The sequence below is a fragment of the Rattus norvegicus genome, chromosome 17 (genome assembly GCF_036323735.1).
Source record: "Rattus norvegicus strain BN/NHsdMcwi chromosome 17, GRCr8, whole genome shotgun sequence".
Classification (NCBI taxonomy): domain Eukaryota; kingdom Metazoa; phylum Chordata; class Mammalia; order Rodentia; family Muridae; genus Rattus; species Rattus norvegicus.
Genome location: NC_086035.1, coordinates 4978802 through 4990293, shown reverse-complemented (window position 1 = coordinate 4990293; position 11492 = coordinate 4978802). Strand labels below are relative to the sequence as shown.

General features: G+C 49.2%; 1 protein-coding gene across 5 annotated transcripts; it reads right to left on the bottom strand.

Moving 5' to 3' along the window:
• Nucleotides 1-2373: 2373 nt before the first annotated feature.
• C17h9orf153 (similar to human chromosome 9 open reading frame 153) lies at nt 2374-11300 on the bottom strand. 5 transcript variants are annotated; one of them, XM_063276010.1, is made up of 6 exons: nt 9294-11300; nt 8660-8842; nt 5166-5261; nt 3505-3994; nt 2711-2747; nt 2374-2582 (listed from the first exon to the last, which is right to left on the bottom strand). In XM_063276010.1, the coding sequence occupies exons 3-6, from the start codon at nt 5232-5234 to the stop codon at nt 2549-2551; spliced, it is 630 nt and encodes a 209-aa protein (XP_063132080.1). In that variant the 5' UTR covers nt 5235-5261; nt 8660-8842; nt 9294-11300; the 3' UTR covers nt 2374-2548. The 5 variants fall into 5 exon arrangements, with proteins under 5 accessions (XP_063132080.1, XP_063132081.1, XP_063132079.1 ...); XM_063276011.1 differs by having other exon boundaries at nt 9337-9396; XM_063276009.1 differs by having other exon boundaries at nt 2374-2747; nt 9272-10775.
• Nucleotides 11301-11492: the final 192 nt, after the last annotated feature.

Here is an 11492-nt window from a genome sequence, read left to right as displayed (position 1 = left end):
CAGGAAATACTGTAAGGGCCTCATATATTTAAATACATTTGTATAATCTCCAGCTCTTTGAAGAGAGTTTGGCTGTTTGAAAGTTGACTTCCCTCAGTCTTTGTAGTATGAGACCTCTGCCTTCCAGTGTTTAACACTAATTCAATTCCACTGTCCATTATGTATTTGAGTGAACTCGCCCTTCTTTGGAAGATTCTGTTTCTCTCACTGTTGAAGGTTCTGCAGGTCTGCTACAATGTTGCCAGGGCGGTATTCATTTCTAATTTCTTGCTAGTCACATGATAAGAGGCCTCCATCTAAGGTCTCCTGTGTTTCATTGTTTCTGAACAATTGTGTAACTTCATTGTTTTCCCTTTTTTTCGTTCCTGGGGATTGAACTAGGGGCTTCGGGCATACTGGACAAGTTCTGTGTCACTAAGCCCTCTCTTCCATATCGTTTCTTTATGTCATATAACAAAATCTTAATGCTGAGTTAAGTCACTTCCTTTCTACTTTGTTATCGTCTGCTTTATCCATTCTTTCATAGCTTCCTTTACAACAGCTTCCTCAGTCATTAGCAAGTCTCTTCAGATGTGTCCAGGATTTAGGGACTTAGAGTGGTTTTTTTCTTTGTTTAAAAAATTATTTGTTCAGACACACCAGAAGAGGGCATCAGATCTCATTACAGATGGTTGTGAGCCACCATGTGGTTGTCAGGATTTGAACTCAGAACTTCTGGAAGACCAGTCAGGGCTCTTAGCCGCTGAGCCATCTCTCCAGCCCTTGTTTTCACTTTTAAGATTTCCGGTTTGTTCCCTTTTCAGGTCATCCTGTTCTCGTTTTATGGTTGCTCCATCCTTCCTAACTTTGAGTAACTGACGGCTTTCACATTGATCTCTATGTTCATTTTTAATTCTCCTATTCACTGTGTTCTTCGATTCTTTTTATGGTGATGGCATCACTGTGTACTTAACTGTGGGAGGCATAGGATACTGAGGCTTCGGCCTTGAAAATGGGTAGGCACGAAATTTTTGTAGTGTTCTCAGCTGTCGCTGCTCTCTAACGCCAGGGTCACCTCTCGCTTGCTGAGCTCCAGATAAGGAGAAGGGGCCTAAGTAAGGAGGTGCCCATACCATGGCCCACACAAAGCAGACTGCCCGAAAATCCACTGGTGGTAAAGCACCCAGGAAACTTGCTACAAAAGCTGCTCTCAGGAGTACACCCTCTACTGGAGGGGTGAAGAAACCTCATCGTTACAGGCCTGGTACTCTGATTCCATGAAATCAGACGCTATCAGAAGTCCACTGAACTTTGGATTCCCAAGCTCCCCTTTCAGCATCTGGTGCCAGAAATTGCTCAGGACTTCAAAAAAGACCTGTGCTTCCAGTGTGCATTGATGCTTTGCAGGAGGCAAGTGAGGCCTATGTGGTTGGCCATTTTGAAGATACCAACCTGTGTGCTATTCATGCTAAACATGTAACAATTATGCCAAAAGATATGGCGGTAGCACGCCACATACACGGAGAATGTGCTTAAGAGGCCACTATGAGGGGAAACATTTCATTCTCAAAAGGAAAATTTTTTTACTTCTTTTTTTTTTTTTCTTTTTTTTTTTCCGGAGCTGGGGACCGAACCCAGGGCCTTCCGCTTGCTAGGCAAGCGCTCTACCACTGAGCTAAATCCCCAACCCAATTTTTTTACTTCCTCTTCCTGTTATTGGTAGTTCTGAATGTTAGATATTTTTCCCATGGAGGTTAAAGCTACCTAAGTACATGATTGTGAGTAGAAACATAGGGGACAGAATCACATGGGCTGAAGAGTGGTTAAGAGCACTGACTGCTCTTCCAGAGGTCCTGAGTTCAGTTCCCAGCAACCACATGGTGGCTCACAACCATCTGTAAATGAGATCTGATGCCCTCTTCTGGTGTGTCTGAAGACAGTACAGTGTACTCATGTAAATAAAATAAATAAATTTTTTAAAGGGTTTAAATTCCTTTAAGAAAAAAAATCACATATTGGCAGCTTCTCCACGTTCATTTGGGTGTGACTTTTAATATACATGCACCGTGTAAAGCATTAATGCAAGCAGAATGCTTCCGTGAACACATTTCAACAGTTCAACTTTAAAACCTACTGAAATTTTCTAGACAATGCCAGAATTTGGATTTTTTTAAGTAAGTAAATTACATATTGACAGCAAAAAGTAAACAAACAAACAAACAAATAAACAAACCAGAAACAAAGAAACAGAGAAACCAAGGAAGAAAACATTGTAGAGATCCATTTTTGGTGGAGAGCTATTTCTGTGTATCCACCCAGTATTCCCTTCACCTGCTGTTCAGATGAGCATCAGAACTGTGAACCAGAGTAATGCCAGCAGATTGGTTGGACATGTTCCTCCACGAAATCATTTTAATGTAGGCTTTGCACGGACATTGAGTAGAGAAGTGGGCTGTGTGCTTTTCCACCTCTTGTGTTGGTTCGGCAATCCCAAGCAGAACGGTTCATATCCAGACTATTTCAGTACACTATTTTCCAGGTGAGATAAAGCTGTCCTTCTTTATCATACTCAGCTTGAGGGTAGACCATCAGAGTCTTGCGAACTAGGGGAGGGAAGATGAGTCCAGACATACGTTGGTTCTCTACGTATCTCTTCTCACTGTTGTATTCTATGTTCAAGAGGGAAAACCTCCTGGGCATTTTCCCCCACTTTGCAAGTCCCTTGAAATACCTCCACTGAAGGTCTGCCAGGTCTAGGAACTGCTTTCCTGGAAGGAATCATGTTTTAAAAGAGTCACACATCAGCACAGGGCACAGGCAGAAGACATTTCTAAGGAGCTGAGGGCCCTTCATTCCTGGTTCTTTGTCTCTGTTGCTGTTTGGCCTGTTTGCTTGTTTAGAGTTTCAGTGGAATGCCAGAGACCACACAAGAAACACAAACGGTATGTACAACAGATGCTGTTCGACTGCAGGGCTCTGAGTAGCCGATCTCAGAATGGTAAAAAAAAAAAAATCAGGGCTATCGTGTCCTGTTTACAGTCACCTGTCAGACATGGATGTGAGTCTTGACCCTGGATTCTCATGTTTTATGCTTTTGTGGTTCTCAGGGTCGAACTCAAGACCACAAACACGCTAGATCAGTGTTCTATCATGAGCAACGGTCTCCTGCCCATCTCTGTGTCTCTCTGTATCTCTCTGTCTCTGTCTCTCCCTCCCCCCACCCCCCAGGTTTGGTCTAGATAAATTGCACAGGCTAAATTGCCCATGTTAGCTTTGATCCAATGGTTGTCCTACCTCAGTCCCTAGAGTGGGCCTATACCATTCACAGGACAGAAATTCAAAAGTGTTTTCCTTGACTTCGTTGCCACCACAGGAAGCATCAACCTTAGCTACAAACCCTACACTGTGAGAGATTACCACAGGTCATTGCTTCACACAGTCCTGTCTGGAAGTCTGCTTACATTCTATGCGAGGTCTGCATCTCCCCTACCCCCACCCCCCAGGAGAACCTCTTTTATTTATTACCTGGGTCAAAGGAGACTTGTTGGCTTGTTGGCTTTTCTTCATAGAACAGCCTGCCTGGGGCAACAGAAGACAGGAGAAGTTTGCGGAATGTGACGCTTTGAATCCTTTTCCTGAAGTGCTGTGCTGGAAGGATCACGGGCAGTTCGTTGCTTAAACCGTGAGGAAAGGAGAGTGGAGGAGGAGGGATGCCCACCTGGGCCAGCCTCTGCTGGGAGCTGTGTACCTGCTCCAACGGAACATTGTAACCCTTTAACAGACTTTGGTGAAGTAGATCTGACATAGATGGTGTCTTCCGCTCCTCTTTGTTAACCGGTATGGAAGGGTGGCGCTCATCCCCTTTTACGGTGTCATAGCTGTCAGAGATCAGGCCACCCAGGATTTTCCAAAGGACTTCCTGAGCTTCCTTAAACGACATGCCACAGATCTTTTGGAGATTAGATTTCTTGCTCTCCTTATTAAAAATCTCAAGTGATGCATATAATTCTGGTAGCTGTCGGGGTCGGGGGGAGAGAGAGGGAATGAAGTCATGAGACCAGTGAACACACAGTAATCTATCTTGACAGAAGCATTTGCCTTCACAAGGTGCCATTCTCTCAGCAAAATCAAATCAGTAGCAGAGTGTGGCACGGGGAGGAGGAAGCAGAATGGCAGGGCTCACCGTCCGGAAGACAGGTTTAAGGCACATCCTTTGAGCCAACCGCTAAAGAAATAAGTGCTTAGGTTCGGACTTGGTGGCCTTGAGGCCTTTCTAGCTTAACCATTCTGACGGGTGTGCAAAAAGACGGCCGGAGTGGGCGGTGCCTCGTAAGACAGATCATGTAGACACCAGAGTTTTACCCCAGTGTCCAAGGAACTCAGAATGCTCCAGAATGCAAGGCAAAGGAAGCCTTTGTCAGAATGTCTTCCTGAGTAAAAAATGATCACATTATCGGACGTTTGGAAATAGTCGCTGGCAGAACAAAACTATAATTGATTCCTGTATAGTATGCCTCCCTGCCTAAAGTTCTATGTAGGGGAATTACAACCTTCCTGTTTAGACTATCATGTCTACAGATCAGGTCATTCTTGAAAGGTGTCTGTGGGCAATTTGGTTGGAAAGCCAGACCATCCACCGTCTTAGGGTACAACCCAAGTTTATGGGTGCTGCTCAGTGGTAAAGGTTTGTCTGTCTATCATGTGCAAAGGCCTGGAGTTGATCCCCAGAGAGGACAGACAAAGAACAGAAAGAGCAAAGTAAAGCCATGGCCAAGTGGGGCCTCCTTTCCCTCTTAGTCAGTTTATGGCAAGAAAAGAAGAGAGGGAACTAAAACCAGAATGTGTCTCTCTTCAGACAAGGTTGGACAGCTATGTCTTATGCTAACAAAAAAACGTCAAGGGGGCTAGAGAGGTGGCTCAGTGGTTAGGAGCACTGGCTGCTATTCCAGAAGACCTAGGTCTGGCTCCCAGCACCCACATGCTGACTCACAACCATCAGTAACTCCAGTTGCAGGGGATCTGATGCACTCTTCTGGCCTGTGGTGCCCATAAGACATGGCACACCCCCCACCCCACCCCACATACACTCCCGTGCCCCAGGCACATCTGTGTGCATTCATGATTCAACCTCATCTGATTCTTATGTAAGTTGCCTGTGTGCAATGTCATGGTTTCTAAATTCATACCGAACAACGGTGCAGATACAGGGATCCTATGCTGCCTCGGGTCCAAGTGTGGTGTCTGGTGGAGGACATTGTGCCAAGATCTGAACCTCCACGTTCCTGAAAATGGGACAAAGGAGAAGGTCAAAGGTCAAAGGTCAGGCAGCGTGAAAGGGGAGGTCCTGTTGTAGTGTCTGTTGCTCAGCAGCATCTTCTGGTTGTGACGGACGGGACACTTTAACGTCCTACCATTTTTGTGCTTAGCTTGTATTCTTACTGGTCCATGTTAGCCAAGTTGGTCACACTTCACGCGGCCGCCTTTGTCTTAGCACTCCGAATTCCCATATGAAATAGGCGCTAAGCTTTCACCTTAGCCCGAAGAATACTGCATGGATGGCTTTTGTTTCTTGCCTAATATTTTGACAGATTGTATATCACCTAAGGAGAAGATTCACTTGCCTCATTACCCAGAAAAAGTATCCATTTAGGAGGAAAAAAAGCTGATAACCACCACCACCACCACCACCACCACCACAACAACAACAACAACAACTGAACATTTTAAAGAAAAAGAAGAAACTCTGACCATTTCGTTGGTGAAGTTGAAACAACCCCAGAATTCACACAGTTCCTGTATCAGTAAGTTAAGAATGCACCCACATCTGACTCGGATGGGGACTTCTGTGTGGCGTCCACTGCTAACGAGTGGCCCTGTGTGAGTGACATGGTGTAAAAGGTGACACCTGGGCCTTTGGGGGCTTTCTGGGCTTTTTCTCCACATTTTTAGAAGCTCTGTGCAGAGATGGCTTTTCTTCAGGAGAGTCCAGGGGGTAAGAAACCCAACTTGGTTAACTTAGCCTCAGACCTGCTCCAGAGGACTAGAACCATTCGAGTTGAGGCCAAACATCACCCCGCTGGACCCTTCATTTGGGGAGATTCTTATGTAGCGATAAATACAGACTCTACAATAAGGAGTCGGTAGCCACGAGGAGCATGGAGAGGCCTGTGGTACTGGCTGTCCTGATGGAGTTGGGGAGCCTGCAGGTTCTGAGATAGGTTCCAGCTGAAGGAACACTTTGACCTGGGGAGAAACATGCTGATGAGATTTTAGAGACTAAACCCTAATGTTAATTTGCAGTATGGGTCCACCTGCATAGGAGATAAAGCCAGTGATGTATTTTCTATAGGAGAGAAGATGTGTGCAGTGAAGGACTGGCAGTTGGCTGAAGGACTTTTAGACAAGCCTGGAATCACGGGCCAGGGCTCCGGCTTGGGCCTGTGTGCTGTCCACAATCTTGCGGTGTGCCTAAGGAAGTTTCTGACAGTCTGAAACATGAGGCAGGGCATGGAGAAGAAAAGAAGGAAGAGAAGACATTGCCTGGTAGCAGGGGCTGGGGGGTGGGAGAGAACAGGAAGAATCAGAAGCAGTAAAAGCTCATGCTGTGGGATTTGCATGGAGCTGGGGGGTGTGGCTCTGGGATAAAGCATGTGCCTGTGCCTAGCGTGCACAGGGTTGTAGATTCGATCTCTGTGATGCAAATAAATAAGTTAGCTAATTAAAACTGGCAGGGGTAGTTAGGCATGGTGGTACAGATTTACCACCATGACATTTGGAAAGCAGAGGCAGAAAAGTATGGGCTATCCTGGGATACATAGCAAACCCATCTCAAGGAGTGTAGGAGGATGGAAAGAGGAGAAGGTGGGGGGTGGCGAGGAGCAGCAGCAGGAGGAGGAGGAGCAGCAGGAGGAGGAGGAGGAGCAGCAGGAGGAGGAGGAGGAGCAGCAGGAGGAGGAGCAGCAGGAGGAGGAGGAGCAGGAGGAGGAGCAGCAGCAGGAGGAGCAGCAGGAGGAGGAGGAGCAGGAGGAGGAAGAGGAGGAGGAGCAGGAGGAGGAGCAGCAGCAGCAGCAGGAGGAGGAGGAGCAGGAGGAGGAGGAGCAGGAGGAGGAGGAGAAGCAGCAGCAGCAGCAGGAGGAGGAAGAGCAGGAGGAGGAGGAGAAGCAGCAGCAGCAGCAGCAGGAGGAGGAGCAGGAGCAGCAGGAGGAGGGGGAGCAGAGGAGGAGCAGGAGGAGGAGTAGCAGCAGCAGCAGCAGGAGGAGGAGGAGTAGGAGGAGGAGGAGGAGTAGCAGCAGCAGCAGGAGGAGCAGCAGGAGGAGGAGGAACAGGAGGAGGAGCAGGAGGAGGAGGAGTAGCAGCAGCAGCAGGAGGAGGAGCAGGAGGAGGAGGAGCAGGAGGAGGAGGAGTAGCAGCAGCAGCAGGAGGAGCAGCAGCAGCAGCAGGAGGAGGAGGAGCAGCAGCAGGAGCAGGAGGAGCAACAGGAGGAGGAGGAGCAGCAGGAGGAGCAGCAGCAGCAGGAGGAGGAGGAGGAGCAGCAGCAGCAGCAGGAGGAGCAGCAGCAGCAGGAGCAGGAGGAGCAACAGGAGGAGGAGGAGCAGCAGGAGGAGGAGCAGCAGCAGTAGCAGAAAATGGAGGAAGAGAAGCAGCAGGAGGAGGAGGAGGAGCAGCAGGAGGAGGAGGAGGAGCAGCAGGAGGAGGAGCAGCAGGAGGAGGAGGAGCAGGAGGAGGAGCAGCAGCAGGAGGAGCAGCAGGAGGAGGAGGAGCAGGAGGAGGAAGAGGAGGAGGAGCAGGAGGAGGAGGAGGAGCAGCAGCAGCAGCAGGAGGAGGAGGAGCAGGAGGAGGAGGAGCAGGAGGAGGAGGAGAAGCAGCAGCAGCAGCAGGAGGAGGAAGAGCAGGAGGAGGAGGAGAAGCAGCAGCAGCAGCAGCAGGAGGAGGAGCAGGAGCAGCAGGAGGAGGGGGAGCAGAGGAGGAGCAGGAGGAGGAGTAGCAGCAGCAGCAGCAGGAGGAGGAGGAGTAGGAGGAGGAGGAGGAGTAGCAGCAGCAGCAGGAGGAGCAGCAGGAGGAGGAGGAACAGGAGGAGGAGCAGGAGGAGGAGGAGTAGCAGCAGCAGCAGGAGGAGGAGCAGGAGGAGGAGGAGCAGGAGGAGGAGGAGTAGCAGCAGCAGCAGGAGGAGCAGCAGCAGCAGCAGGAGGAGGAGGAGCAGCAGCAGGAGCAGGAGGAGCAACAGGAGGAGGAGGAGCAGCAGGAGGAGCAGCAGCAGCAGGAGGAGGAGGAGGAGCAGCAGCAGCAGCAGGAGGAGCAGCAGCAGCAGGAGCAGGAGGAGCAACAGGAGGAGGAGGAGCAGCAGGAGGAGGAGCAGCAGCAGTAGCAGAAAATGGAGGAAGAGAAGCAGCAGGAGGAGGAGGAGGAGCAGCAGGAGGAGGAGGAGGAGCAGTAGCAGGAGGTGAAGGAAGAGAAGCAGCAGGAGGAGGAGGAGCAGCAGCAGGAGGAGAAGCAGCAGGAGGAGGAGAAGCAGCAAGAGGAGGAGGAGCAGCAGGAGGAGGAGGAGAAGTAACAGGAGAAGGAGAAGCAGCAGCAGCAGCAGCAGCAGCAGCAGCAGCAGGAGGAGGAGAGAGGGTGTAAATGGAAACAGTCTGCTTAATATTGGATGCCAGGCTTCATAGGTGCTCTCCGGGGACTGTACCTGCTTAGGGACGTCTTGGTTGGATGGGTGGTGTCCTTAAGGATTGCCAGGCCCGCTGTGGCAGGGAGAGTTCATCCCAGCAGCGTAGGTTGGAACCCAGTTTGACCTTACACATCTTTTCATTGTTCACAAATCATATTCCATCATGGTTCAAAGGAGGTAGCTTTCTCATGAGCACTAGCTCTGGAAAACACAAGAGGAAGCTCTACTGTGTCACTCTCTTCCCTTGGCAACCTCTCTGGTCGATAGGCTAGAGACCCTCCATGATGGATAAGGGAGAAGGAAGATCCATCCCAGGTAATGGTAGTGTACCAAAGTCACACCTAAGTATCTGTAGGAGCAGGGGTGGGAAGGAGGGAGGCCCCAGGGGCAGGGCTGCTGGTGGTGGCAGGGCAGAGGCTCAGCTGTGGATTCTACTTTCTCGAAGCAGCCTCAGAGGAGGCAGTGTGTCCCCATCCCTATAGATGGGATAACCCGAACATGGCCACCTGTCACCGTGTAGGTTTGAGCTCCTGCCTCTTTCTCATGCCTCAGTACAAGCACAGCCTGTCTAATTTACCACTGTTACCGCTCTATCATGATGCCCCATGACAATATCAATCCCTGCATTACTGCTTAGTTTCCCGTGGTCCACCTTTGTGGGTAATCTCTGAAGTCCCAGGCTGAGTATCCTTCACCTGGTAGACCGCAGGCTCAACTGGAGTATGACAGTGCTTCAGTGGAGGGCAAGTAACTAAGTCACTGTTCATTGTGACATTTGGAGATCCTCAAGGTCACAGAAGTGGCTGTCTGACAGGGTGGGGTTGGGGTTTGGTAGAGTGGGAGGCGGAATAGCATCTCTTCTAAGAGCATTTAATTGCAGAAGTGAGATGGAGTCATTGAGTTTCCTCACTGTAGATTCTTCCCCGGCTCTCAATGCCAACAAGGGACAGTGGAGCTTTGACGTACTTATAGGCAGCGTGAGCAGTCAGGCGAGGGGTGAGTCATGTAGCCATGTCCTGGTCTCTCTACTGGCAGAATCAATGTAACGATGTGCTATGATTTGAGTGCACTGTGAGTCCCTGTGCGAGATGCCAGTATAAATCTCCTCTTCCTCAGCTGTGTCAACGAAATCCTCCACAGGGAGCCACTGGCCTGCTCCTTGCTTGTTGTTCTGAGGGTTTCTCTTGCTTCTGCAGACAAGGCTGTGCAGTATGTGCTATGGTTACACTAGTTTTACTCTGACAATTCAGCCTGAAGATCTTCCAGGTCCTTATGTACAGGTCTCCCTCCTTCATGGCTGCACATATTCCTGAGAAGGTTTGATTTGTTCAACTAACCTTCTGTATGAGGGTATCTAGGTTTTCGTGTCTGCCACTGACATCATTTAGCAGTTGTTGGTGAGTCGAGGCCAGGCCCAGTGTTCTAGACCTGGATGCATGACTTACTATGTCCACAGAGAATCCGTCCTTGCCTGCTGGCCATTTTGTCCAGTATCTTATGGTTTCTACTGGTCTGATAAAGCACCATGTTCAAAACAGGCTGGGGAAGTAGTCTTAGTTAGGGTTTTACCACTGTGAACAGATACCATGACCAAGGCAAGTCTTATAAGGACAACATTTCACTGGGGCTGGCTCACAGGTTCAGAGGTTCAGTCCATTATCATCAAGGCAGGATCATGGCAGCATCCAGGCAGGCACAGTGCAGGCAGAGCTGAGAGTTCTACATCTTCATCTGAAGGCTGCTAGCAAAATACCACCTTCTAGGCAGCTAGGATGAGGGTCTTAAAGCCCATACCCACAGTGACACACCTACCCCAACAAGGTCACACCACTCTAACAAGACCACACCTACTCCAACAAGTGCCACGCCCTGGGCCAGGCATATACAAACCATCAGGAAAGGGTTTATCCCATCTTATAGGTTAATGGTTATAGTCCATTACTGAGTAAAGTCAGGGCAGCAAATCAATGTAGAATTGAACCAAAGGCCATAGAGAAGTACCAAATACTGGCTTGCTTCCCATGGCTTGCTAAGCTGTTTTCATATACCATCCAGGAGCACTTGCCCAGGACTGGCCATCCACACTGAGCTGGACCCTTCTACATTCATATACAGGCCTTTCATATGGAGGTATTTTCTCCATGATCTTTTTTTTTTTTTTTATTTCCTTAAGAGTATGGTCTGGTTTTCTCCACGATCTGCCTTTTTTTATTTCCTTAAGAATATGAAGGAGGCATTTTCTCAAAGTTCTCCCTTCTAGGATATGTTCTTTTTGTGTCAGTTGGCAAAAACCAACCGACCCAGAGGCCTAGGGATCCTTTTAAGTGACATTTTGTCCACATTCACTCACCTGACTGTAGAACACTGTTCTCTGTGTTCTGCCGTACAGAATGCAGTAAAACATACTGGGGAAACCTGCTTTGCTCTTGTGTCTGTATGTGTAGACGTGAGTTCTCAGCTTTCTGTCTCTGCCCCCATATCTGATGTGGGCAGCCAGCTCACCTCTGCTGTGACAGACTCTCCTCCAGAAACATGGAGATGCCCAACACAGTCAACTGCAGGCCGGCCTAGCTAGGCAGGACCCACAGTTTTTGGAGGTAGGAGAAGGAGGATGTTTAAGAACCAGGATGTTTCTTGAAATCTACAACCTCTCTCCAGGTTTGATCCTCTCTGGTCCATCCAGCTCTTGAACAACTCTGGCTAGGGGAGGTGGGTTGTCATTTGTGGGTACAGGACCTGACCCTTCGACTGGCTGTGAGGCATAGACAGCCTTAGGGGTTGGTCGATGGCTCTTGGTTAGGCCCTCTTCATTCCTGCAGCCCCTCCTCATTCTGATTTCATCCAAGTGAAC

Coding starts and splice junctions, on each gene's coding strand:
- C17h9orf153 (XM_063276009.1), bottom strand. CDS start 5,234: ATGTCCTCCACCAGACACCACACTTGGACCCGAGGCAGCATAGGATCC. Junction 3,995..5,165: donor TGTATCTGCACCGTTGTTCG/GTATGAATTTAG, acceptor CGACCCCGACAG/CTACCAGAATTATATGCATC. Junction 2,748..3,504: donor ACAAGTCTCCTTTGACCCAG/GTAATAAATAAA, acceptor GATTCCTTCCAG/GAAAGCAGTTCCTAGACCTG.